This window comes from Trichomonas vaginalis, chromosome IV (assembly GCF_026262505.1).
Source record: "Trichomonas vaginalis G3 chromosome IV, whole genome shotgun sequence".
Taxonomy (NCBI): Eukaryota; Parabasalia; order Trichomonadida; family Trichomonadidae; genus Trichomonas; species Trichomonas vaginalis.
The window spans coordinates 24,014,294-24,041,648 of record NC_067206.1 but is presented as its reverse complement, the minus strand read 5'-3'; the positions used below and the strand labels follow the sequence as shown (position 1 = coordinate 24,041,648).

General features: G+C 30.6%; 6 protein-coding genes across 6 annotated transcripts, besides 11 other annotated features; 4 read left to right on the top strand and 2 right to left on the bottom strand.

Moving 5' to 3' along the window:
- Positions 1 to 1,411: part of a mobile genetic element that runs on past the window's edge.
- TVAGG3_0157460 (protein of unknown function, DUF4107 family) lies at positions 224 to 751 on the top strand (the record flags this gene model as incomplete). Its single annotated transcript, XM_001305096.1, has 1 exon — positions 224 to 751. The coding sequence occupies one exon, from the start codon at positions 224 to 226 to the stop codon at positions 749 to 751; it is 528 nt and encodes a 175-aa protein (XP_001305097.1).
- Positions 752 to 1,411: a terminal%2Cinverted (terminal inverted repeat of Maverick-1B transposon ID:TVAGG3_0157450).
- An 8,379-nt stretch (positions 1,412 to 9,790) lies between these two features.
- Positions 9,791 to 10,275: a mobile genetic element.
- A 326-nt stretch (positions 10,276 to 10,601) lies between these two features.
- Positions 10,602 to 10,683: a mobile genetic element.
- An 884-nt stretch (positions 10,684 to 11,567) lies between these two features.
- Positions 11,568 to 11,624: a mobile genetic element.
- Positions 11,568 to 11,624: a terminal%2Cinverted (terminal inverted repeat of rnd_5_family_231/TvPhantom2 transposon ID:TVAGG3_0157420).
- Positions 11,625 to 11,675: 51 nt separating this feature from the next.
- Positions 11,676 to 11,734: a mobile genetic element.
- Positions 11,676 to 11,734: a terminal%2Cinverted (terminal inverted repeat of rnd_5_family_231/TvPhantom2 transposon ID:TVAGG3_0157410).
- Positions 11,735 to 11,813: 79 nt separating this feature from the next.
- On the bottom strand, positions 11,814 to 12,233 carry TVAGG3_0157400 (uncharacterized protein; the record flags this gene model as incomplete). Its single annotated transcript, XM_001305094.2, has 1 exon — positions 11,814 to 12,233. One exon carries the CDS (start codon positions 12,231 to 12,233, stop codon positions 11,814 to 11,816), a length of 420 nt encoding a protein of 139 aa, XP_001305095.2.
- Positions 12,234 to 14,895: 2,662 nt separating this feature from the next.
- Positions 14,896 to 17,832: a mobile genetic element.
- TVAGG3_0157390 (MULE transposase domain-containing protein) lies at positions 16,370 to 17,173 on the top strand (the record flags this gene model as incomplete). Its single annotated transcript, XM_051224838.1, has 1 exon — positions 16,370 to 17,173. One exon carries the CDS (start codon positions 16,370 to 16,372, stop codon positions 17,171 to 17,173), a length of 804 nt encoding a protein of 267 aa, XP_051109824.1.
- Positions 17,833 to 18,873: 1,041 nt separating the features above from the next.
- Positions 18,874 to 19,140: a mobile genetic element.
- A 3,329-nt stretch (positions 19,141 to 22,469) lies between these two features.
- On the top strand, positions 22,470 to 22,688 carry TVAGG3_0157360 (uncharacterized protein; the record flags this gene model as incomplete). Its single annotated transcript, XM_051224837.1, has 1 exon — positions 22,470 to 22,688. The coding sequence occupies one exon, from the start codon at positions 22,470 to 22,472 to the stop codon at positions 22,686 to 22,688; it is 219 nt and encodes a 72-aa protein (XP_051109823.1).
- A 196-nt stretch (positions 22,689 to 22,884) lies between these two features.
- Positions 22,885 to 27,355: part of a mobile genetic element that runs on past the window's edge.
- TVAGG3_0157350 (uncharacterized protein) lies at positions 24,443 to 24,925 on the bottom strand (the record flags this gene model as incomplete). The annotated part of the gene is made up of 1 exon (XM_051224836.1): positions 24,443 to 24,925. The coding sequence occupies one exon, from the start codon at positions 24,923 to 24,925 to the stop codon at positions 24,443 to 24,445; it is 483 nt and encodes a 160-aa protein (XP_051109822.1).
- On the top strand, positions 25,026 to 25,730 carry TVAGG3_0157340 (His-Me finger endonucleases family; the record flags this gene model as incomplete). The annotated part of the gene is made up of 1 exon (XM_051224835.1): positions 25,026 to 25,730. The coding sequence occupies one exon, from the start codon at positions 25,026 to 25,028 to the stop codon at positions 25,728 to 25,730; it is 705 nt and encodes a 234-aa protein (XP_051109821.1).

The window sequence follows — 27,355 nt, the reverse complement described above, 5'->3', positions numbered from 1 at the left end:
GAGCTTGTTCTTGAAGGTCATTCATGATGAAATAACTGTTGTAGAAGATGTTAGCAATTGTTCAGACATTTTATTGAGAATAGATGAGATAAGAAAGAAGTTAGATAGACCGCAAAGCGGTGAGGGCGAAGCCCGTGAGAACGCTTATGTTTCATTGACTTTCTCCAGTAACGAGAACTTTTATGAGATAATATTGAAGAGAGATGATTTTAATATGGTGTAAATGGTAGCTTGGGCAGCTTTAGGCGCAATGGGAACAAAAGCATTAGCATTTGGAGCAAAAGCACTTGGAGCTTATGACGCAGTAAATAAAATGAGTGGAGGAAGGGTTTCGAAGACATTAGATGCAAATAAAGGAAAGATTGGAGGCTGGGTTGCAAAGAAGTTAAGATTAAATAAAATAGGGCTCATAAATAAAGCATCCAATTTGGTTGCGACTGAGTCAGAAAATGCTTTAGGAAAGGACGATGAGTTTGCAAAACACGCAAAAGACTTTAATGACCAGATGAAAGGTGAAACAATGCATTTAAATAGAGTTGATGGAACTAAAGAAAATGTTTCTTCTCCACCAGTAGTTCTTCCGTATGGTCCCTATGGAATGTATGGAAACCCTTACGAAAGACCATTTGACCCATTGACTGGTGGAAGTAACTGGTATCATTACGGCCGAAGAAGAAAGACAGTCAAGTTGGAGACAGACGTGAAGAAAGCAACTAAAAAGAAACCAAGGAAGAGAGTTATAAAGCAATGAGTTCAACAGGGTGAAAAAAAGAGGTGAAAAAAGAGGTGAGATCTCACCACTTCACCTAAATTTATTTTTGTGCTATGTTTTCATACGTGTGAGGGTGGTGAGATCATTATTTTTAAGTTTATTTTTTAAAATTATTTTTATTTTATTTGGATGTAATGACGAAAACTATTGAGATAACAAACTACAACGGTCATGAGTTCAAGAATTTGTTCTTCGTTCCTCGTGAAAATACATTCTATCAGATACGAGGGAGAAAGGGTAAAGTTAGTTTGAGCGTTTATGAAGGAATGAAGAATGGAAAGTTTATACAAGCATACGATACAAACGGTAAACGTGTTTCATTAGCTTTGTCAAAACTTACTAACATTTATTTTGACAGTGATTTTGACCTATATGAAGAAGAAAGTGAGTCAGAAGAATATGAACTGTTATGTGAAGCACAGCAATGGGAGGAGTTGCAATACTTTTGTAAGTGAGAACGTTTATTTTTTACATTAGTGAAGTCGTTTGTGAAAACGTTAGTGAAGTGGTTGGCGGCTTTATAAATATTTAAGGTTAAATTAGTGTTGTCATTTGTGTTGTAAAAATATATGTTAATGGTTTTGTAAAGTGTCAAATTCACAAGTATTAGGTACGGTGGAACGTAGTGCCACCATACACGAGACTTGTATACTAACTATGACTGTTGATTTGAGTGAGTGTATGATTGAGAGTTTGGGCGACAATATGACTCATAGTTTAAGAGAGTGTATGACTGATGGTTTTAGTGAGAATAAGACTGACAGTTTGGGTGACAATATGACTTCGGTTTGACACACACTATGAATTAGCTTTTTATTGAGAGTAAGACTGACAGTTTGACTGACAATATGACTGACAGTTTGACACACACTATGAATTAGCTTTTTAGTTAGGATAAGACTGATAGTTTGACTGACAATATGACTTCGGTTTGACAGACACTATGAATTAGCTTTTTATTGAGAGTAAGACTGACAGTTTGACTGACAATATGACTGACAGTTTGACACACACTATGACTTACGGTTTTAGTTAGAATAAGACTGACAGTTTGAGTGACAATATGACTTACGGTTTTATTTAGAATATGACTGAGAGTTTAGGTGACAATATGACTGTTGATTTGAGTGAGTGTATGACTAACCGTTTTAATGACAATATGACTGACGGTTTGAGTGACAATATGAATTACGGTTTTAGTGAGAATAAGACTGATAGTTTGGATGACAATATGACTGACGGTTTGACAGCCTCTATGACTTACGGTTTTAGTTAGAATAAGACTGACAGTTTGGGTGACAATATGACTGTTGATTTGAGTGAGTGTATGACTGACAATTTGAGTGACAATATGACTTCGGTTTGACACACACTATGAATTAGCTTTTTAGTTAGAATAAGACTGACAGTTTGAGTGACAATATGACTGACGGTTTGACACACACGATGACTTACGGTTTTATTTAGAATATAACTGAGAGTTTGGGTGACAATATGACTCATAGTTTAAGAGAGTGTATGACTGATGGTTTTAGTGAGAATAAGACTGACAGTTTGGGTGACAATATGACTCATAGTTTAAGAGAGTGTATGACTGATGGTTTTAGTGAGAATAAGACTGACAGTTTGGGTGACAATATGACTGTTGATTTGAGTGAGTGAATGACTGACAGTTTGACTGACAATATGACTGACGGCTTTAATTAGAATATTACTGACAGTTTGAGTGACAATATGACTGTGGTTTGACAGACACTATGAATTAGCTTTTTATTGAGAGTAAGACTGACAGTTTGACTGATAATATGACTGACGGTTTGACCGACAATATGACTGACGGTTTGACAGCCTCTATGACTTACGGTTTTATTTAGAATATGACTGAGAGTTTGGGTGACAATATGACTCATAGTTTAAGAGAGTGTATGACTGATGGTTTTAGTGAGAATAAGACTGATAGTTTGAGTGACAACATGACTGACGTTTTGACTGACAATATGAGTGACGGCTTTAGTTAGAATATGACTTAGAGTTTAGCTGACAATTGGCTGACAGTTTGAGTGACAATATGACTGAGAGTTTGACTGACAATATGACTGACGGTTTGAGTGAGTGTATGAATGAGAATATAACTGACGTTTTGACTAACAATATGACTGACGGTTTGACATCGAAATTCATTCATATATATGTATTGATCAATGCAATCACCCTATTTAATATTATTATTTATCAATTAATTTTTCATTACTACATGCTCTCAATTATTATGACATTAATATTTATCAATAAATATTTCATTACTATATGCTCCCACCCAATTTGACATTATTGTTCTTTGACAAATTTTTCTTTATTAAAGACACTCTCACAAATTCATATCAATATATTTTAATTATCACCTATTCCAATCCATTTTCATATTCATATTCTTATTGAGTTAGAATAAATTGAGGATGACTGAGAATCAAATTATAATTAGTGAGAATCAAATTATAATTAGTGAGAATCAATTGAAGAATACTGGGAGTTAATTAAGGTTGTTTAAGAATAAATTGTGAATAAGTGACAATCAATTGAGGATGAGTGAGAATCATTTGATTATTAGTGAGATTCAACTGAACATCAGTGAGAATCAATTGAATAATACTAAGAAGAAATTGAGGAAGAGTGAGAATCACTTGATTCTTAGCGAGAATCAATTAAGGATGAGTAAGAATCAATTAATAAGTAGTGAGAATCAATTTAGGGTGACTGAGAATCAATTGATTCTTAGTGAGAATCTATTGATAATTAATGCGAATCAATTGATTATTTGTGAGAATCAATTGATCAGTAGTAAGGATCAATTGATTATTTGTGAGAACCAATTGAATATGAGTAAGAGTCAATTGAGGATGAATATGTGTCTATTCTGATATGACTTAGTATCTACTGAGGCTAGATGCTAACATCTTACTTTTATGATCATAATTTTTCAACTCCATTAATATTTATAACAATATTTTGATTACTATTTAAATAATTTTATCAAATGATAATTATTAACATATATTAAGAGTATGTTTAATTTTCAACATACTCTTAAAAATCCGAAATTTTTAAAAAGTGACAATTTTTTTAATGCTAAACCATCTTCATCTACCATTAAATGTTTCGGATGATTTGATTTTAATTCAGTTGGGTTCTATTAGATGTAATAGTGTAAATTCTGATTCAACAATTTATCCAGATGGGTATATTTCAAAAATATTATATTATTCTTCCAATAAACCCTATCAAAAAGAATGGTATACAAATAAAATAACTTATCAAGATGGTAAACCTAAATTCACTGTTTTGGATTCATTATCAAATGCATATGTCGGAGATTCACCATCATATCCTTGGGGACAAATCGTTTCAAAAATCAAAGAATTAAACAGAAATATTAAGAATGTATATAATTTTGGACATAAATTATTTGGATTTGAAAATAAATCTATCATTTGTTATTTGGAGGAACTCAAAGAGCGTTTTATCTCGAATAGCGATGAAGTAAAGTATCTTCAAACATATGAAACAACACCTAAATTTCAGAAATCCGCTGAAGCTTTTACAGAAATGGTAAATATGATTATAAGTGAAAAATATTTGCAAACAGATCTCAGTCAAATTAAAATCAAAATCCATCGTCTAGGGGAACAATATATTCTTAAATTTTTAGAAGCATTTATAATTGCCCGCCCCAAATTTTATGCACAGGTTATAGGTTTCTTACAAAATTTTTCATTTGACCAGGAATTATACTCAAAAGCAGGAATTTCTAAACCATTAATACAAGCAATAATTAATGGCGATAAAAGATATTCGAATATTTTTGCTTTTTCAGGAAAATCGTGTGATTTAACAATCGAAGATTTTATTAATGTTTTAATTTCAGATCAAACAAATCAAAATGGTGAAGAATATTATCAAATACGTATCAGATCTATATTGGATAATAGTAAATATTCTTTCTATGAACTAGCAGTTAAATTTGAATCAATTAATATTTTAAATTCGTGTAATATAGATAATGTTACACCAATCATGAAAGCATTGATAATGTCAAGCCCAAACGAAACAATTTTCAAAATGAATGATAAATTCAATTTGCAGACTTATCAATTTACAAACCAAATCAAGTATGTTTTATCTTTTGCATACAATATCTCAGAGTTATTTTCTACATTTAGAAATCCATTACTCTCTTCGATTGTTTCAACAAATAATATTATATCAGTAATGAATTTGAATGAAAGCAAAGTTATTCGTTTAAAGATTCATTTAATCTTCCATGAGGCCCTAATTCAAAATAATGATTTTATGTACAAGAACTTTAATGTTTTGAATCAAATAAAAAACAATGACCTTCTGGAAATTTTAGCAAAAGCTTGTTTGAAAGCTGACAAAAAAATTCAAGCAGATTTTGAACAAATCATGGGTATTAAATTTACAGCGATCAAACAATTTCATGAATCCATAGAAAAAATTCCAGTTGATCGGTCTCCAATTACAATAGATGGTTGCCATATTTGTTTTGAATGCTCTAAAAATACTGATATTGAAAAACTCAAATCAATGCAATTAATTCTAATAAGCCCTGGTATTCATATCAATGTGTTAACTTATGAACAAACATTGAAGTTTTTGGAACAAATGCCAGCATTTATTCATTTGGGCCTTTCCAATATAAGTTCTGATCGATCTGTAAACTTAAATTATTTTCTACTTCAAAACGAAGATTATTCCCTTTAAAAATTTCACATTGTATGACAAAATCGTATCCTTTGAATATTCAAAAGTATCAGATACGTTGTGGATGATTACTGTACCAAAAAACATGAAAAACATAAAATTACCCAAAGAGTTTTCAGGGAGGTTAAAATGGTACATTCAAATAACGAAAGTTGATCTCCCAGGACATCCTCTGCAAGATGAAATACAGGAAAAAATAAAGCATGATAATGAGATTGGTGATATCTTAACTTCATATCCCGGGAAATTTTATGTAAATTATAGCACAACGATAAGAAGTGATAGTTTATTCGTCAATGGAAATCCTATAGAATTTCTTATATATATTCCAAGCGAATCAGGAAATTTGGCGTTGGAGTGTAATTTAATTCACTTAGATGCTACTTTTTCATGGCCGAAATATATATTTATTTTTCCTCGTGGTAATTACTATATGCGAGGTTACCCTCTAGGGATATACATAGGGCGCAGCGAATCATCCGCTGCTTATCAACGGTGGCTTACAGCCATGAATATTGAATTTAAATCATTAAACATTATGGAGCACTTTTCAAGAATCAAATGGATGAGCGATTTAGGTACTGGAGTTTTAAAATTTTTGAATACGAATCATTTCCAAAATTATATCTGTATTAGGCACTATCTCGGAACCATGGGCAATAATACTTTACTACATGTTTTTGCTCTGATAGTATTATTATCAAAATCGGCCCAAGATTTTGAGGACAATTACAAATGTTTTGATCCATCGGTTCAGAAAATGTATGCTACAAAGAATATATCAGATGAGCAGCTGGAAAAATGGAAGCAGATATATAAAGATCAAGAGCATTTAGCAGCATACCACCGCATTCCACCTATAAGCACTAATAATAGTGCAGAGGGTAAGCATAGACACATTAACGAACTTGCAAAAAAAGCAAGAAACTTTTCTACTTTCATCAAATTCATTCTGAATGATACTATCATTAGGATTAATGAATCAATTGATCCCATTAATAAGCAAAAACGCGAGAAGAATGACTTGTTAAACGAAAAATGCATACATTGCGGATTCTCCTATAATGATATTAATACTGATAAGAATCCTTGTAAATATTGCAAGGATTTCTTTATGAATAAGAGTCATGTTCCCTCTGCAGGCATACATGTTATGAAAATAGGAGAAAACGTAGGTGAAATCATAGAATTCCCAATCGATAAAAATGTAGGTGATCAGGATGAACTCGTGGATCACAAAGAAAAGAGTTCGCCGATCGAAATATCAAAATACGCAGAATTTATTGATATTGACGATAAAAATAAAGCAGTTTTAGTCGTAAAACTGCTTTATAATCTTGAAACGTTCCAAGATGCCAAAGATTTAATCAATTCTCTGGAAAAAATCAAAAAATTATGAATCTGCATTACAAAATAAACCAGAAATTTGGTTGGAAAAATACTTGCCTGAATTAATGAAGGAAGTAAAAGATGCGAGAGCTGCTAGAATGAGATTGAAGATAATAAAGAAGTAGAGATGATGAGTGAATAAAAACTTTGTATTAAATTTGTATATAAAAGAATTGTAAAATATAAAAATAAAGAAGTGGTTGATAGGAATTTGAAAATTCGTTGGGTGCATATAAGTTTGATAAATATATTTATGAATATTAATGTCAAATTGGGTGGTTGCATATAGTAATGAAAAATATATTAATAAAAATTAATGTCAAATTGGTTGGTTGCATATAGTAATGAAAATAAGATTAATAAAAATTAATGTCAAATTGGGTGGATTCGTGATAGAATGCTTCTGTGTATGTGTGGCGTGAGTTAGCATCGGGTGGTTGCGTGATAGAATGCTTCTGTATGTGTGGCGTGAGTTAGCATCGGGTGGTTGCGTGATAGAATGCTTCTGTGTATGTGTGGCGTGAGTTAGCATCGGGTGGTTGCGTGATAGAATGCTTCTGTGTATGTGTGGCGTGAGTTAGCATCGGGTGGTTGCGTGATAGAATGCTTCTGTCTATGTGTGGCGTGAGTTAGCATCGGGTGGTTTCATCACAAATTTTAACCCATCCAAATCTTATTAATTATTAAAATTCTTTTACAATTTCTGATGTATTTTTTGAAAACATTTCATATGCAATATTTCTCCTTTTCTTTCCTCAAATCTTCAAATATTAATAACTTTGGATATGAAATTATTTGGATCTTTTATGAATTTTAAATGTCTTTCTTAATATCAAATCGATTAAATTATTATATTTTCTAAATTATGCCTTAAAAATCCAAATATAAAAAATCGTAAATAAAAAATATATTTTTTATTTTTATTTTGTAAATAATCCGTTTACTAAATGGGACTGTATCATGAAAGTAACAAAAATCATTATTTAACAAGATTCAAAACTGGTGCAACGAAATGCACATTGATTTTGTAGTGTAACAAAGAGAGATTTATTGTAAAAAGTACAAAATAGTATATTTATTATCGTGATTAGCGTAGAAATGTATGAGTTTGGGACGGATTTCTGGTGCATTCATAACTAAAGTGATACATTGTCTGGAGCAAGTTCAGATCTTTAACTTATGGCTTGTTTGGTGCTAACTCACCCAATTTAAGTGCACTAGAGGGGATTTTGTCTGTAATGAGCATGCACCTTGAGTTGTTGCTTGGTCCGTGTACGAAAGATAGTAATTTAATACTATACTCGATTAAATGTGAATTTCTAATTTTGAATTTGCGTTTTTTCCTGAAAATAGTTACAATATATGAAAGAGTTGGCAAAACTAGAGGACACGTCTTTAAGGGTTTGGCTCGTGCTTCATGTTAATATGCCGAAACTAAAATAAACGTATATTGGGGGTCGAAAATTGAGAGCTCATATCTTTAAGTGAAAATTATTTCAGTTAAAAATTACCACTTTTTATTCAAATCATTATCTGCGATTGTCACGCACTTCCCAGATGTATTAATGAAGGAAGTTATCAAGTTTGTTCTTCGAGAAGAAGAAACAACAAAATTCATTCCTTTAATTTCATTTATTCTTAGCTCATTTATCAACATTAACACCGATAGCATCGGTATTTCAGGAATAGCCTTACTTTGCATCGATATTCTCAAGAATGAACAAAATCATATTCAAGCTGAGATAGATTCATCATTTTTGATCTTAGAAGTATTATCGTAATCATTTCTCAAAACTCGAAATTACAGTTAAAACAATTTCAACTCAGAAAAAGTCACATTAGATATCCTTAAATACCGTAATATTCCAGAATTTTACAACATGAGTTTTCTTTTACAAATTCTTCGTACTAATTTCAATGACGGATCTTTCGAAAGAAAATCAAGAAGAATACTACAAAATATCAATTAACGTTGTGCATATCTTTCAAAAATCTACATTTATAAATGCTACCTATCTATTTTTTAATAGTAGAAACATAATCCATTATCAAATCTTTTTTGGGAAACAACTTTTTCTTCTCCAAAAATATTTTGAAATTGAAAAAATGAAAAAAATTTAGTACCATAAAAACCAGATTTTATTACCTCGGGGAACGTTTCCCAGAACTTTCCCACCAGAATTGGCCACCTTAAATTTATTATAAAATTATCAAGTCTGTCTAGGGAACATGAAAGTCTTATATGTCTGATTTTACGAAGCTTTTGTCACAAAAAATAAGAGTGAGTGTCGCTTTTTCTATTGACCCTTTGTTTGATAAGATTTGAATAATTAATATATTATCTGGGCGCACCTTCCGGCATCTTCTTTGCATTTCGCTTATGTCGCTGCAAGTGTATTCTGGCACCGCAGGTTCACTTGCCGCGACCTACAATTGTCACTTTTTTATTTTTTATATGAATTCGCCACACACATTTGATGACGCTATCAAACCTTTATCACAATTTGGTTTATCTTCAGATTGAGTCCGAGAATTTTTTAATTTATTAATGATACTAGAGTAATCCTTAAATTTTTAAATCAAAACAAAGGTCCTGCTGTAATTCCTCCTTATTTACAAAATTACGTCAAACTCATGTTTGAAAGTGAAACATCAAATAATAGATGAAACAGAAATTCTCAACACTCTAATACAATGTTGTCGTGACCATCATAAAGAAGCGAGCTTCCCCTCTAAAACGGAAATATTTGCATTTTTGCTAAATGAAGCTTCAAAGCTCGATCACCCTCCCAATATATACCAGGAAACTTATCAAAAAATATTTACAAAGAACTATTTCCTCGAAATATTCAAATTCAACAAATTACATCAATAAATGGCGAACATTTCCTCAAATATATTACATTATCTCCAGAACCAATGTTAATATTTGGTTTTGATAAGGGGATTTCCCTTGCAAAATCATCCAAAAATTTATTTTTGGCTGGAACTTTCAAAATTGTGCCCCAGTTTTTCCAAAACAAAGGGAAGCTCCTTACATTGAGGATACTTGATCCAGCTTCAAATATTTTTATTCCGGTTGTTCATATACTAATGCAATCCAGAACAGTAGAGGCATATTTGCAAGCATTGTGCACGTTACTACCGATAATCGACTTCACAAATTTCGAAATTGTTACAATTGACTTTGAATTAGCCTTATTCAAATCAATGAAAGTTATTTGTCAGGAGTCAAAAGTAACTGGCTGCTTATTCCATTATAGGCAGGCCTTAATACGCAAGATGAAAGAGCTTTACCCTAAGCAAAACGTTCCAGATGAAGTCCTTTCACTTTATGGAACTCATTTTTTGAGATACTGAAACTGATCCAAAAAGCATATTCTAAACCGTCAGCCGATTTTGTCAAATATTACATGCACATATGGAAACCAAAATATGATTTCATTAGTAAGCTTGATACACCAGAAAACATACTTATATCGTTCACAACTTTCTCCCGAAATTCAATACACTCATCCAAATTTGGAAAATATGATTAAAATTTTAATGCGCGTTGATCAAAGCATTCTGGATATGAAAGCTAATACAAAAACGCCTATACAAAGATCTATCAATTATGAAAAATCAAAAAAAAAAACATTTCGAATTTAGTCAAAAATATCGTGTGTCCAGGCAGCATCGGAATTGATCGGGAAATCGGGATAAAAGTATTCAATTTTATCCCGATAAATCGGGATGAAAGTACTCAATTTTTAATCGGGACGGAATCACTACACATTTGATAGAAACATTATTTAAAAATCGTTTGAATATATAATATGCAACTACAGAAGATATAGGAGAATGTTGTGTATGTTTCATTGGATTTAATTTCATATTGGACGAAATTGCAAAAAGATTCTTTTGAATTTTGGTTTAATAAAAGTGTAAATGTCATATACTGTTAGTGTATGTAATAATAGATATGGTAATACTAATAAACATATATGATACCGATAATCATCAAAAGATCAGATATTACATTTTTATAAATATCAGGGATATTAATGTTTTATCGGTACTATTGCATACTTAGAGATATATTGAAATGTGGGAATAACGGGTATTCGGAAAAAGAACAGGATATTCATAATATTAATTTATATGATTTTAAATTTGAAATGATTTGAATAGTTAGATGTGTTTGTGAAGTTTGGTAATATGATACAGATTGATTCGTATAAGAATATAAGTGAATTTGTGATTTTTAAAAAGAAATTTTTAGTAAAGATATATTTGAATGGAGAAATATTTGAGAAGCATTGAAAATTTGAGAAGAAAATTGAAAAGGGTATAAAAATGAAAAAGTAAAAATTAATAACGTAATAACATGTTTTAATAAGTTTTAAATAAATTTATAATATAAAAATATATTAATGATAAAATAAATTTGAATAAGGTTTTGAAAATAAATTGAAAAGCAATTGAATAAATAATAAATGAAAAATATATTACAGTAGGTATTCAGAAAAAATATATATGAAAAAAAGTTAAAAAACATAAATTGATGATGAATAGATAAATATAACTAGAAGGAAAGTTAAAGATTTATTTAGTAAGGGAATGATAGAATAAACAAAAATTAAGTAAGTTTGTTTCTAAGATGTCTTATTGAAAAACAGATTTGTCTGATCACAAGCACTTAAGACTTTTATAACAATAGAAATGTGTTTATGATATTGAAATAGTCAAATTACAATTTTTTTTTCTAAGATGTCTTATTGAAAAACAGATTTGTCTGATCACAAGCACTTATCAAGTTCCTCATTCTATATATGATTTATTTCCACTCAAATATTTATTCATATTAAAAAATTATATCATTATAATTTGCTTATTTCATCTTCATTGCTGTAATTTTTAACCTTTCAATTAGTTCTTTTGGTACGTATTCTAAATATTCTTCTTTTGTATCTAAAATTGTTTTGATAACGAATTCTAATCTTTCGTTTTGCAAACTTTCGTCTGTAAAGTAAATCTTGATTGAAATCTCGAGTATCTTGTTTACAAAACGATGGAGACTTAATGTGTGCATTGAAACTGAGAATTTATTGGAAATTCTGAATAAAAGTAATTTATTTGTTACTTGAGATGGCTCAAAGTTTTCCAAAACGTATTGCAGAATATCGCTTTTCCAAATACAATTCGTGAGTATTAGATTAGCTAACAAATCTGCATTTGTATTTCCAAATTCCGCGAAAAGGCGCTCTAAAATAACTGTTTTGTAATCTGACCTGAGAATCGTATAACCCATTAAATGAATTTTCTTTGATATTGCCTGTTTGTTTGAAAATATTTCTTGTATTGATTTTTCATTTTCAATTAGTAATTTGTCACATTCTCTCGTAAACATATTGTAAATATTAATAACGTTTTCTTCATTGTAACTTGTCTCATCACTAAGATTTGAAATAACGTTTATAAAAATTTCCGCAGCTCTTGATGGAAGCAAAAACTCCCTGTGTGTATTTAGAAATGATAATAGTATTTCGGATATCACGCAATTTTTTGGTATTTCGTTAATAATTAGATTTATTATTTTGAATTTGTCTGATTCTTCTTTTATTTGTGAATTAAACGATTGAATTATTCCATTCTGAATATTAGTGTCAAATTTGTAGAATAAATTAAACGAAAAGTTATTGAGAAATGAGGAATTTATAAATTCGTCTAGAATTCTTTGATCATTGCATAAAAATCCAATGAATGAAAAAACCAGAATTTTCGAAAAAGTGACACCAACTATTAAAGTTATTTTATTACTAGATTTATTTACAAATTATAAGATAATATCATTAACCGAATATATTTTTAATATAAATAAAAAACTTTTTTTATACAAAAAATTACAATCAATTGATAAATATTATAAAACATTTATTCCAAAAAGATTAAGAAATAGGTGGGATCCTGCATATAATATAATTTTATGTCATAAAGCTTACAAATTTTAGATGGACCACAGTGAGAATGTGAGTGGTTAATTTAAAGGTGGTCTGATAAAGATATCGAAGCTTACTCAACACAGCATGAAGCAGTTTCTAATACACAATCTTACTAGTGGTGTTTCGGTCGCCAGCGCTCTCATAGGGGTGCTGATTTCAAAAACCACTACTTCAAATTATTCAACAATACTCAATGCAGCATGAAGCAGCTACTACTGCTGTATCTTACTGGTAGCGTTTTGGTCGTTGGCTCTTGCACAGTCTCTCAGATTTTCAAATTTTTTTTTCAACACTATCTTGTTTCGCTCTCAGAAAGCTATCCTACAAAGACATCGAAGCTTACTCAACACAGCATGAAGCAGTTTCTAATACACAATCTTACTAGTGGTGTTTCGGTCGCCAGCGCTCTCATAGGGGTGCTGATTTCAAAAACCACTACTTCAAATTATTCAACAATACTCAATGCAGCATGAAGCAGCTACTACTGCTGTATCTTACTGGTAGCGTTTTGGTCGTTGGCTCTTGCACAGTCTCTCAGATTTTCAAATTTTTTTTTCAACACTATCTTGTTTCGCTCTCAGAAAGCTATCCTACAAAGACATCGAAGCTTACTCAACACAGCATGAAGCAGTTTCTAATACACAATCTTACTAGTGGTGTTTCGGTCGCCAGCGCTCTCATAGGGGTGCTGATTTCAAAAACCACTACTTCAAATTATTCAACAATACTCAATGCAGCATGAAGCAGTTTCTAATAAATATATACATATATAAATATATACATATATAAATATATACATATATAAATATATACATATATAAATATATACATATATAAATATATACATATATAAATATATACATATATAAATATATACATATATAAATATATACATATATAAATATATACATATATAAATATATACATATATAAATTATACATATATAAATATATACATATATAAATATATACATATATAAATATATACATATATAAATATATACATATATAAATATACATATATAAATATATACATATATAAATATACATATATAAATATATACATATATAAATATATACATATATAAATAATACATATATAAATATATACATATATAAATATATACATATATAAATATATACATATATAAATATATACATATATAATATATACATATATAAATATATACATATATAAATATATACATATATAATCTATAATATAAAATAATATACATATATAAATATATACATATATAAATATACATATATAATATATACATATAAATAACATATTAAATATACATATATAAATATATATATATAAATATTATACATATATAAAATATACATATATAAATATATACATATATAATATATACATATATAAATATATACATATATAAATATATACATATATAAATATATACATATATAATATATACATATTAAATATATACATATATAAATATACATATATAAATATATACATATAAATATATACATATATAAATATATACATATATAAATATATACATATATAAATTATACATATATAAATATATACATATATAAATATATACATATATAAATATATACATATATAAATATATACATATATAAATATATACATATAAATATATCATATATAAATATATACATATATAAATATATACATATATAAATATATACATATATAATATATACATATATAAATATATACATATATAATATACATATATAAATATATACATATATAAATATATACATATATAAATATATACATATATAATATATACATATATAAATATATACATATATAAATATATACATATATAAATATATACATATATAAATATATTATATATATAAATATATAAATAACAAAATACAATCAAAAAATAGTGTTTGAAAATTTAAGGTTAACTGTCACTTTTCTAGTGTCACTTTTTCGTAAATTCTACCACACTCTCCAATGAATTCGAATTCATTATCAGTTTGAATATAACTTGATGGTAAATTATTAAAAAATTGAAGATATGAAAACTGATTGCATATATGAAATAAGACCTCAGCAGTTTGATCTTCTTTAATCTCCCAGATTGCATCCATAAATCGATTAAATTCTTCTTTAGAGAATGGTTGGGAAAGAATTTTCACAATAAATGGAAGAATATTATCCATATTTTAAAAAAGTGACAGAATTGCTAAATTTAGATTTTCTCATATATCAGTTTAATTTCTAAAATAATATCGTAAATGCCTAAAATTTTATTCCACTCCTTCAAAATATATGAATTGTTTCCTTAAATTATGAGATTTGCATCCTTCTTAGATAAATTTCAATTTTGACATTGTGAATAATCACCAAAATTTTTAAAAAAATTCAAAAATGAGCTTAATATCATTAATTTTTCAAGACAAATTCGGTTTTCTCTAATTTTTTGGAGTTTTTCGAAAACAATTTTCATTTTTCTCGTCAAATAAAGGAAATAGAACAAAATTAAATAATGAAACAAAGATCATATATTATGTTCTTTTATTATCAACTAAGGAATTGAAGTATAACATCCAATTATAATTAAATTTCAGAAAAAGTAAAGAAATCTGAAAAAAATAGTAATGAAAAAACTCCTCTTAATAGTGCAGATCACTATTATATAACTTATAAAATTTTGACAATCATATGCCTCCTCGTACTTTTCATTTTTCTCAGCCTCAGATCGATGAATTGAATGGAGCAGCTATCATATATCAAAAAGATGCTACGAATAAGCATGAATTTCTGAATCAATTTTTAAATTTACACTTTCCAAATTATTCAAAAAATTTAAGAAAGCACGTATGGAATTATTTAAAGCGTGCTTGCACAATTCAACTCAGAGATTGCGATAAAAACGTTTACACACAATATTATATTAGTCCTCCCTATAAATTTCACAAAATTGATTCATCCGGCACCGAACATTCATATTCAATCGTTTACAAATGCGAAGGAAGCTGCAATTACAAAATAAAAGTGACACTGTACCCAAATCAAATTCCAAAAATCGAACCTCTCAGTGGTGAGCATTCATGCACACCAAAAGGTACAGTTTTTAGAGATATTGAAGAAGAAACAAAAATTAGGGATCTAATGCAAATTACACGTGAACACCATTCAATACAACCGTTAACTTCAGAAGCGCAAATATTATCATATTTACTTTCTGAGGCAACAAAACTTGAAAGGCCTCCAAAAATACCAGAAAATTTACCACGCACATTATACAAAGAGTTTTATCCACATAATTTGGTTATTCCAGATTTTGTGGAACAAATTCTTTCAATTACCAAACAAAATTCCGAAAATTTTCTAAAATACATCGCGTTTTACCCAGAACCAATAATAATTTTCGGTTATGATCGTTCTGTCTCAATTTGTCACTCAGCAACAAAATTATTCTTGGACGGTACCTTTAAAATCGTCCCAAGACAGTTCGATGACAAGGGTCAACTCCTTACATTAATGGTGCTTGACCAAACAACGAATGAATACATTCCTGTTGTCCACATTCTTATGAAATCTCGGACAGCAGAAGCGTATACAACCGCATTTTCCGCATTAATTTCAATAATTGGGTTCAACAATTTCAAAACTGTTTACGTAGATTTTGAAATCGCACTTTACAAATCCATTAAATTATTTTGTCCAAACGCAAAGGTTACTGGCTGCTTATTTCATTATCGCCAAGCATTAATTCGCAAAATAAAAGAATTATACCCGAAACAAGAGATACCAAAAGAGATTTTTACACTTTACCAAATTTATTCCTCATTACCTTTCGTCGAAAAAGACTCATTTTATCAAATACTTAAATTAATCGATGAGTCATCCTCAGAAATTGCAAAGCCGTTCGTAAATTACTATAAAAAAGTATGGAAGAAAGATTATGAGTTCATTAACCAATTAGATTCAGAGGATGATATCTACACAAATAATGCTCTTGAATCCTTCCATTCTTTGCTTTCGAAAGAATTAGAAAATGCCCATCCTAGCCTCGAAATAATGATTGCAATCTTAATGAAAGTCGATAAACACTTGTTGGATAAACAATTACTCAGTACAAAACCAGCAAAACATCCTGTCAATTATACAAAGTCCACAGCAAATATTAAAAAAGCAATTACAAATTATTTATCCGAAACAAATCGAAATTCCAAGAAAATCAAATCAAACTTAAAGAATTTCAACAGTCAAATCAAGTAAACGAGAATTCAATCGACTTTACACCAGAAACAGGTGAGTTTTCTCAAAATGATGAGAAGATTCTCAATGAAATCCCAAATGACCAGAATAAAGTGGTTAATCAAGTGATCAAATCAATGGCAAATCCATCAAATTACAAATTCGATAAAACATTACTCACCGAGAATTTATTCTCAATCGAACAAAAGGGAATCACGAAAATTAACCGAACCAAATTTCCAAAACAAAGAAGTAATCGTTGTCTTACAAGAAAAAAGAACATACAAAAGCCTAATGGTGATCTTGGTGAAAAATTTTCGAAAATTACTCGCAAAACAAGCAAAATTGAGAAGGCTCATTCAAATTCAGACCACAGCAGTTCAAATTCAGAAGTTACAGATGAACCTCTCTCAGATGATTCTGATGATGATTTCGAGGTAAAGGCTAAAGGTAAAAAGAGTCCATATCCTATTCCAGAATTATCAGATGGATCTTTTGAGACACCAATAAGTTCAGAATCCGAGACTTTTGAAAATAAAAAAATTTCAAATGCTCCAAACGAGAAAAGTACTACAGACAAATCTGAATCAGACAATGACGAGGAACCTATATCGTCTGAAAGCGACGTTTACAAAGAAGTTGAAGAAGTTCAAAATTTCAAAGAAATTTCCAACCCTGCTGTAATGCATGAAAAATAGCGTGACTTCATTTTTGACAGTTTACAAATGTAAAGTGTTGCATCCTTAAAAACTTGTAAATATACATTCATGAATTATCTTGTATATTAATTGAAAATCCATAAAACCCTAACAATATTTTTTCTTAAAAAAAAACTATAAAAATATAAATAAAATTAATCGTTAAATAAAAATATTTGATATTAGAATTTTATTGGAAAAATAAAAAACTTAATATTTTAAAGAAATACTTAAATACTTGAATGTTTTAACTTTTACATTATCATATAGACTCTCATATTATTAGCCATTTTTGGCTGAGAACTATGGTCTGCGAGGTACATAGATAGAATCAGTACCTCGCAGACTATAGTTCTCTATATGGCCGAAAATTTTTGGTGAAATGTCGTCGCATTTCACCAAAAATTTTTCGCGCATAGGAAGAATTGGAGGGTGTGAGATACTATTACATGCTATAGTACTCACACCCTCCAACTCCCAATCAAAATCGCATAAAATTTGCTACTTATCTTCAGATTACCTCCCATTATAAAATATCATTGCTATCTCATCGTACTATTTTCCACCCTATTGTATTTAAAAATATAAATTTTTTTGATAATATATTTTTATATCTTGAATTTTCAAACAATATTTCACAGATAATATAATGGGAAATCTATCCCAACCTAGCCTTAAAGTACCAAACTCCTGCTTGCATTCTCACTCACAAATATTAAACATACATCTCCAAAAAAATAAATTCTTCACAATTTTTTTAAAATTGAGAACATAAAAAACGTATGCATTCAATAATTTAAGATACTAACAAATATTAAAAACTTCAAAATATCAGATATTAACGTTTTTCAATTAAAAAAAATATCATTTTGCTTTTCAATTCGAACATAAATCTTAAATATTTTTAATTAATATCGGATTTACAGCATTATTATCCATTTATAAATCTGACAAATAAATGACAAAACCATCAGAAATAGTATCACTTTTTGTCAAAAGTGAAGTCACGCTATTTTTCATGCACAACACCTGCTATGCCCAAAAAGAATAATGTTGATAGCGATGATGACGATAGTTGGATCATACGTCCAAAAAAGGAAATACAGAAGAACAAACCTGAAATTATTGCTGAAAAATGCGAAAAGAGATTAAACAGAGTGAGAAATTTAAGTCAGGCTTTACCAAAATTTGATGAAGATGATTTGGAAAGACCTTTGTCGGAAGATGACTAATTTATTATATTATTTTTTTATTTTGGTTGAATTAAAGGTTATTTTTATATTCATTGGAAGTTAGTAAACATATCTTGGGTACTGTGGCACTGCGCGCCTCCTTACCCATTATATGTGAATTTGACACTTTACAAAACCGTTAACGTATATTTTACAACACAAACGACAACACTAACTTAACCTTAAATATTTACAAAGCCGCCAACCACTTCACTAACGAACTCACTAATGTAAAAAATAAACGTTCTCACTATCGTTCTCACTAACGACTTCACTAATGTTCTCATAAATTTTCCTCAATAAGTTAGTAAACATATCTTGGGTACTGTGGCACTGCGCGCCTCCTTACCCATTATATGTGAATTTGACACTTTACAAAACCGTTAACGTATATTTTACAACACAAACGACAACACTAACTTAACCTTAAATATTTACAAAGCCGCCAACCACTTCACTAACGAACTCACTAATGTAAAAATAACGTTCTCACTATCGTTCTCACTAACGACTTCACTAATGTTCTCATAAATTTTCTCAATAAGTTAGTAAACATATCTTGGGTACTGTGGCACTGCGCGCCTCCTTACCCATTATATGTGAATTTGACACTTTACAAAACCGTTAACGTATATTTTACAACACAAACGACAACACTAACTTAACCTTAAATATTTACAAAGCCGCCAACCACTTCACTAACGAACTCACTAATGTAAAAATAAACGTTCTCACTATCGTTCTCACTAACGACTTCACTAATGTTCTCATAAATTTTCCTCAATAAGTTAGTAAACATATCTTGGTACTGTGGCACTGCGCGCCTCCTTACCCATTATATGTGAATTTGACACTTTACAAAACCGTTAACGTATATTTTACAACACAAACGACAACACTAACTTAACCTTAAATATTTACAAAGCCGCCAACCACTTCACTAACGAACTCACTAATGTAAAAAAAACGTTCTCACTATCGTTCTCACTAACGACTTCACTAATGTTCTCATAAATTTTCCTCAATAAGTTAGTAAACATATCTTGGGTACTGTGGCACTGCGCGCCTCCTTACCCATTATATGTGAATTTGACACTTTACAAAACCGTTAACGTATATTTTACAACACAAACGACAACACTAACTTAACCTTAAATATTTACAAAGCCGCCAACCACTTCACTAACGAACTCACTAATGTAAAAAATAAACGTTCTCACTATCGTTCTCACTAACGACTTCACTAATGTTCTCATAAATTTTCCTCAATAAGTTAGTAAACATATCTTGGGTACTGTGGCACTGCGCGCCTCCTTACCCATTATATGTGAATTTGACACTTTACAAAACGTTAACGTATATTTTACAACACAAACGACAACACTAACTTAACCTTAAATATTTACAAAGCCGCCAACCACTTCACTAACGAACTCACTAATGTAAAAAATAAACGTTCTCACTATCTTCTCACTAACGACTTCACTAATGTTCTCATAAATTTTCCTCAATAAGTTAGTAAACATATCTTGGGTACTGTGGCACTGCGCGCCTCCTTACCCATTATATGTGAATTTGACACTTTACAAAACCGTTAACGTATATTTTACAACACAAACGACAACACTAACTTAACCTTAAATATTTTACAAAGCCGCCAACCACTTCACTAACGAACTCACTAATGTAAAAAATAAACGTTCTCACTATCGTTCTCACTAACGACTTCACTAATGTTCTCATAAATTTTCCTCAATATCTTCATCATCAGTGTTAACCCTATTGTAGTCATACTTGAAGCCATAAACTTTCTCTAACTTCTTAACGTACAATTTACATAACTTACCTTCGTCATCGTATGGTTTAATGATATAACTATTTCTATCTTTATACACAGTCAATGAAAAGTCAACTGGTCTCGGATGTATTTGAAAGAACATGTTATGCTCAGGAAGGAAGAATAAATGTTTAAATGTATGTTTGTTATACTGTGGAATTCGAATGAGTTGCTTTTGTTCTGTCATTTACATCCAAATAAAATTTTTCAGTAAACTTAAAAATAAACTTAAAAATAAATGATATCACCACCCTCACACGTATGAAAACATAGCACAAAAATAAATTTAGGTGAAGTGGTGAAATCTCACCTCTTTTTTCACCTCTTTTTTCACCCGTTGAATTCATTACTTTATAACTCTCTTCCTTTCTCCAACTCTTCTAACTTCTTCTTAAGTTCAGCAATGTTGTCCTCATGAAGTTTAATCTTTCTCAAAATTCCTTCTTTATCTAATGGTTGCTTTATCTTTCTAAACTGAACTCTACCATCTTTCATAGTATGAATGTAAAAACCTTCTGGAATAATTCCTGATTTAATGTATTCTACCAAAAACTTTTGTTTCATTGCTTCAGTGACTTTAGTCGTCATTTTACTCTAAGGTGAAGCTAGCACAGCGATAATGGATTTCATGACTTTTTAGTATTTCATGCAATCTTAAACAGATAGCCTTACAAGTACTTCCAGTGTCCCTAGCTGTCCCTCCTTTTTATATAACTCCATGACATTTATAATCTCGCGAAACTTAACAGGTAGCATAACAGATTAAAAATCAGATGGTTTTGAACCAAAATTTTCTAAGCAACGTTGTCAAGGATTTTGAGGAACTAGGGACAGAGTGTGCAAAGTCCAAGATTTAATTTATCTTCTCTGTTTCATCAGTTATCTTATTCTAATATGCCAATATTTTATTCATAACTCGTGGCAAACTCACTAACTTCATTATGTTCATCTGCATGCTTCATCTGATAGAAAGTATGACTTCATTAACTCTGTGAGATAATGAAAACTACTAGGGACAGAGACCATGGCAAAGTTTATGACTTTCATTATTTCCAGAACTTAATGAAAAACTACTAGGGACAGGACCATGGCAAAGTTCATGATTCTAATTTTACTCTCACTAACAACAACCAAACTCCAACACTAACATCAAGTACTAACTTCAGCACAAATGACAAAGTAACAACAAACACAAACTCCAACACTAACATCAAGTACTAACTTCAGCACAAATGACAAACACTAACAACAAACACAAACTCCAACACTAACGACAAAAATAAATGTCCTCACTTCTTAACAAAGTAATATGTGCTTCTTACACCACCATAGCTCAAACGTTTCTTTTCAAACATCGATTGAAACTTATTTTGAGCCATTGGCTTTAGTCTCTTTTTCTTCAAATACGCCAAGAAATCTTCTTCACATCTTTTCACTTCATAGCCTTCTTTAAACTCCTCCTTGTTAAGTTCTATGAAATCCTTTATATCATTCTTTGTTGCAATGGCTTCTTCACGAACGACATCGTGAACTATTTCATCACTGCATTCATGAACGACCTCCTCACTGTTCTCATGAACTATTTCAACACTGTTCTCATGAATGACCTCCTCACTGTTCTCATGAACTATTTCATCACTGTTCTCATGTATGACCTCCTCACTGTTCTCATGAACTATTTCATCACTGTTCTCATGTATGACCTCCTCACTGTTCTCATGAACTATTTCATCATTGTTTCATGTATGACCTCCTCACTGTTCTCATGAACTATTTCAACACTGTTCTCATGAACGACCTCCTACTGTCTTTCATAAGCGTTTCAAAGTCTCCTTTACTCATTACTTCAATCTCATGCTGTTCACAGTAGTACTTAAACTCACTGTATATGTCTTTGTTGTATGTTATATTGCTTCCCATGTACTCCATGAATTTTTCAAGCACTTCCTCATAATTCACTGTTTCTTTCTTTCCACGACCTTCTAATATCATACTTGCTTCGTAAATATAACTTCTTGCAGAACCGTCTCGCTTTCTACTTCTCTTCACAAATTCTCTCATCTTGCCACCAAATACATTTGAACTACATGCAAAGAATTCATTCTCCTTCGCAAATTCTTTATATCTTCTGTAGCACTCTGTACAATTCCATCCGGATACAAACTTTTCATAGAACTCCTCGTAAAACATTTGGTAAGGTGTTTTGTTCATTTCGATGAGTTCTTGTTTAGCCCTGGTGAATGGTATCTTCCTTACATCAAATTCACTTAAATCTTTCTTCATGAAGTACGTCAGTAAGTTTGAATAAAACTCTTCATTAAAGCTTTCAATGAGATTTGAGAAATATTCGTAATTTCCTTTGTATCTGCTGCTTACGTCAATGACAACAAATCTTCTGTCGTCTTTGTCAATCTTTACTGAGTTGAAGTTGTTAGATATCATGATGATATTACAAACATTCTCTATCTTTCTTACTGGCTGACACTTCTGATTTAAGTCCAACTGAGTCTCTGTTACTATTGACTTTAGTGCGTCGTGGTTCATGACCTTAGACGTATCGCATGAGCTTAGTTCATTGCATACGATGAGCTTCATGTTCTCAATAGCAGCATTGAATCTACCAACCACATTCTCTATTGCCGTTATATTATTGTTGGCGTACTTGCTAATGAGCTCGCATAGAACATTACTAAGTACATTCTTACCAGTTCCTTGCTTTCCTATTAACAAAAGTACTGTTCCAGTCTTTCCACAAGGATTTTGAACGATGTAGGCGAACCAGTTCAAAACATACTCATAAAGCTCTTCATCCTCATTACATATGACATCGTGAACATGTTTCAAATATCCTTCAATAACGTTTCATCTACTTCATTCAGTACCTCATACTCATATCCTCTGAAATAGCTGTAAATGTCATCTCTTTCGTCAAAGAATCTCATGCCTGACTTCATAAGATAGTTCTTGTTCTGACCCGCTTCATAAATCATCAGTGCGTTCACATCCTTCTCCTCAATACGTCCTACATAAACACTCTTCATGAGCTTATTGAATTCCTTGCTATCTACTGACACAAGTGTTGTTGTGTCTCGTATTCCATCATAATCTTTCACTAGATATGTCATACGTGCTCCGTCAATAACAACAACACATCTTCTTAAGTCATTTATAACACTAGCTATGTCAATACCGTCCTCACTCATGTACTTATTTTTCCTCAAGTCCTTTAGTGTGAAAGTGTCTCTAAGTTCTATTTCAAGCAATTCATTTACACATCCTTTGCAATACTTCTCTATAAAATATTTCTGTCGTTCTTTACTAAGTTTCTTAACAGCTCTGAAGAACCATGTGTTTTGACTCAAACATCCTTCACAACTTCTCTCATTCATTCCTAGTTCTTTCATGTCATTATCTTCAATCTCTATGGTCTCATTGACTAAGGTCAAAGGGTTCTTAGTCATTGCTGGTCTTATCTGAAACAATGTTTGTGCAACAGGTTTAACTAGTTCAGCAACGTCCTTCCTTAATATGAATAGCTGTTTCCACTCATCTTTGCTAACAGTTCTTTCATAACCACTGACAGTAATGATTTCATTTGCTGACTTAGACACTTATGTTCTATCATTTGTATTGCTTTTGTGTAAGGCTTTCGTGAGCATAGGTTGTATATGTCATTCCTGCAATGTTCATTCATGCCAATAGTACTAAATCCTTTCTTTGCTGTTGAATGCATAATATCCATTAGTTCCTGTGTTCGTATTGCTGTCTCATAAAATACAACAAGACCTTTGTCATCTATGACGTACTTACCGAAAACATTGCTTATATTCTTTAACCATGAAATAACATCCTCATTCATGCTGTCAAACATGAAGTAAGGTCTTACATACTCTTCACTTATAAGATACTCCACAAAGTACTTGTTAAGCTCTATGTCCTCGTGAGCGATTTCATTAGGTTTGATATTAGTTCCTTTTGTCATTGCTGTCATGTACTTCACTCTCATAGTTCCTTTCAATAGCGTAAAAATACTTCATTGTTTCATAACTGCTCTAAATTCTGTTCAAAATTCGTACAACATAACTTTTTAACATTAGTGAAAGAACATGAGCGAAACAACAACATCTAACATTACAGAAGAAGTCAATGACAATGCCGATGAAAACATTACAGAAGGAGCTAGTGAAAATATTGACGAGTTCAGTGAGGAAGAAGATATTGAGGACGTCAATGAGAACGTTAGTGGGGAACAAACTCAATGGGAAACATTGAGAAATCATGAAGATTATGAGATTTGTACGACATATCCTTTTACTATTCGTCGAAAGAAAGACAAACATATTATGAGTGAATACTTAAATAATTATGGTTATATTGTGCTTAGTTTAAACAACAAAATGTACTTAAAGCATAGAATTATTGCAGAACAGTGGATTGAAAATACAAACAATTTGAAAGAAATAGACCATATAAATCATGATAGAACGGACAACAGAATCTCAAACCTTCGTTGGTGTTCTAGATCTGAAAACAATAGAAATAAAAGCAAGTATGGCGATATAGTTTATGAGTTCGTTGATGAAATATCTGACGAAGCTGTTGAAATAACAGATTATGGTAAGCATTCGTTTGAGTTCTACTACTATGTTGAGAATGAGGACGCATTCTATTATTATACAGGTCTTAACTATCGAAAACTTCATATAAACTTTACAAAAACAGGTACTGCTTATGTTTGTATGATAGATACAGAAAACAAGAGTGTAATTTTATTCATAAACAAATTCAAACGCTTGTACGGGTTCATGTAGGACAAACATTATTTTTCAACACTAACACCAACACTTAGGACAAACATTCATGACTAACATTACTGTATAACATAGACACTAACTGCATCGAAACTAAACGTAAATGCTTTGTCAAAACTTCATCGTATATGTTTTGTCAAAACTTCATAATAAATGCTTTGTTATGACCTCATGGAACTTAAACGTAAATGATTTGTCAAAACTTCATCGTATATGCTTTGTCAAGACTTCTTCATCGTAAATGTTTTGTCATGATTTCATCGTATATGTTTTGTCAAACATGAACGTATATGCTTTGTCATGACTTCTTCGTATATGTTTTGTCATGATTTCATCGTAAATGTTTTGTCATGACTTCATCGTATATGTTTTGTCATGACTTCTTCGTATATGTTTTGTCATGACTTCTTCATCGTATATGTTTTGTCATGACTTCTTCGTAATGAACGTATATGTTTTGTCAAGGTTTCATCGTATATGCTTTGTCATGACTTCATCGTATATGTTTTGTCATGACTTCATCGTAAATGTTTTGTGAAGAATATAACAACCGCCTGAATTCAGACGGTTGCTTTTTATACAAAATTCACACAGGAAAATTCTTGAGTTTTGGTTGAAAGAATACGGTCGAGCCAAAAGTGGCTCAACCTCAAAACAAGCATTTTATGAGCTTACTAAGGGTGTTATAAATGAATTCAAAGGTATTTACATACATCCTGACTTCGTTCATTTTGTTGCTGAATGGTGCTCTGTAAAGTATGCATTTTATGTCAAAGATATTATGGACTCCATAGACAAGAAAGTTCATGAGAAGTTAGATGAAGAAGAACTCGAAGATACAGTAGAGAATGTAAAAACAAGCATTTTATGATCTTACTAAGGCGTTATGAATGAATTCAAAGGTATTTGCATACATCCTGACCTCGTTCATTTTGTTGCTGAATTCAGCAAAAATAATGTTTAGGGTAGATGGTTTTTAGGTGTCACTACGTCACCATGTCACCAGGTTAATTAACTTCTCTTAAAATTACTGACAACATGACATTTTGACAACAGTCCAGGAAATATATTTTATCGTATATGCTTTGTCATGACTTCATCGTAATGAACGTAAATGTTTTGTCATGATTTCATCGTATATGCTTTGTCAAACATGAACGTATATGCTTTGTCAAACATGAACGTATATGTTTTGTCATGACTTCTTCTTCGTATATGTTTTGTCATGACTTCTTCATCGTAATGAGCGTAAATCAGACAAAAATATATTTTAGGTGAAGAGGTGAGATCTCACCTCTTTTCTCACCTCTTTTCTCACCTCATTGAATTTTCATGATTTCTTCGTATATGTTTTGTCATGACTTCTTCGTATATGCTTTGTCAAGACTTCTTCATCGTAATGAGTGTAAATGACCCAAAAATAATGTTTAGGTGAAGAGGTGAGATCTCACCTCTTTTCTCACCTCATTGAATTTTCATGACTTCTTCATCGTAATGAGCGTAAATGTTTTGTCATGATTTCATCTATATGCTTTGTCAAACATGAACGTAAATGTTTTGTCAAGACTTCTTCGTATATGTTTTGTCATGACTTCTTCATCGTAATGAACGTATATGCTTTGTCA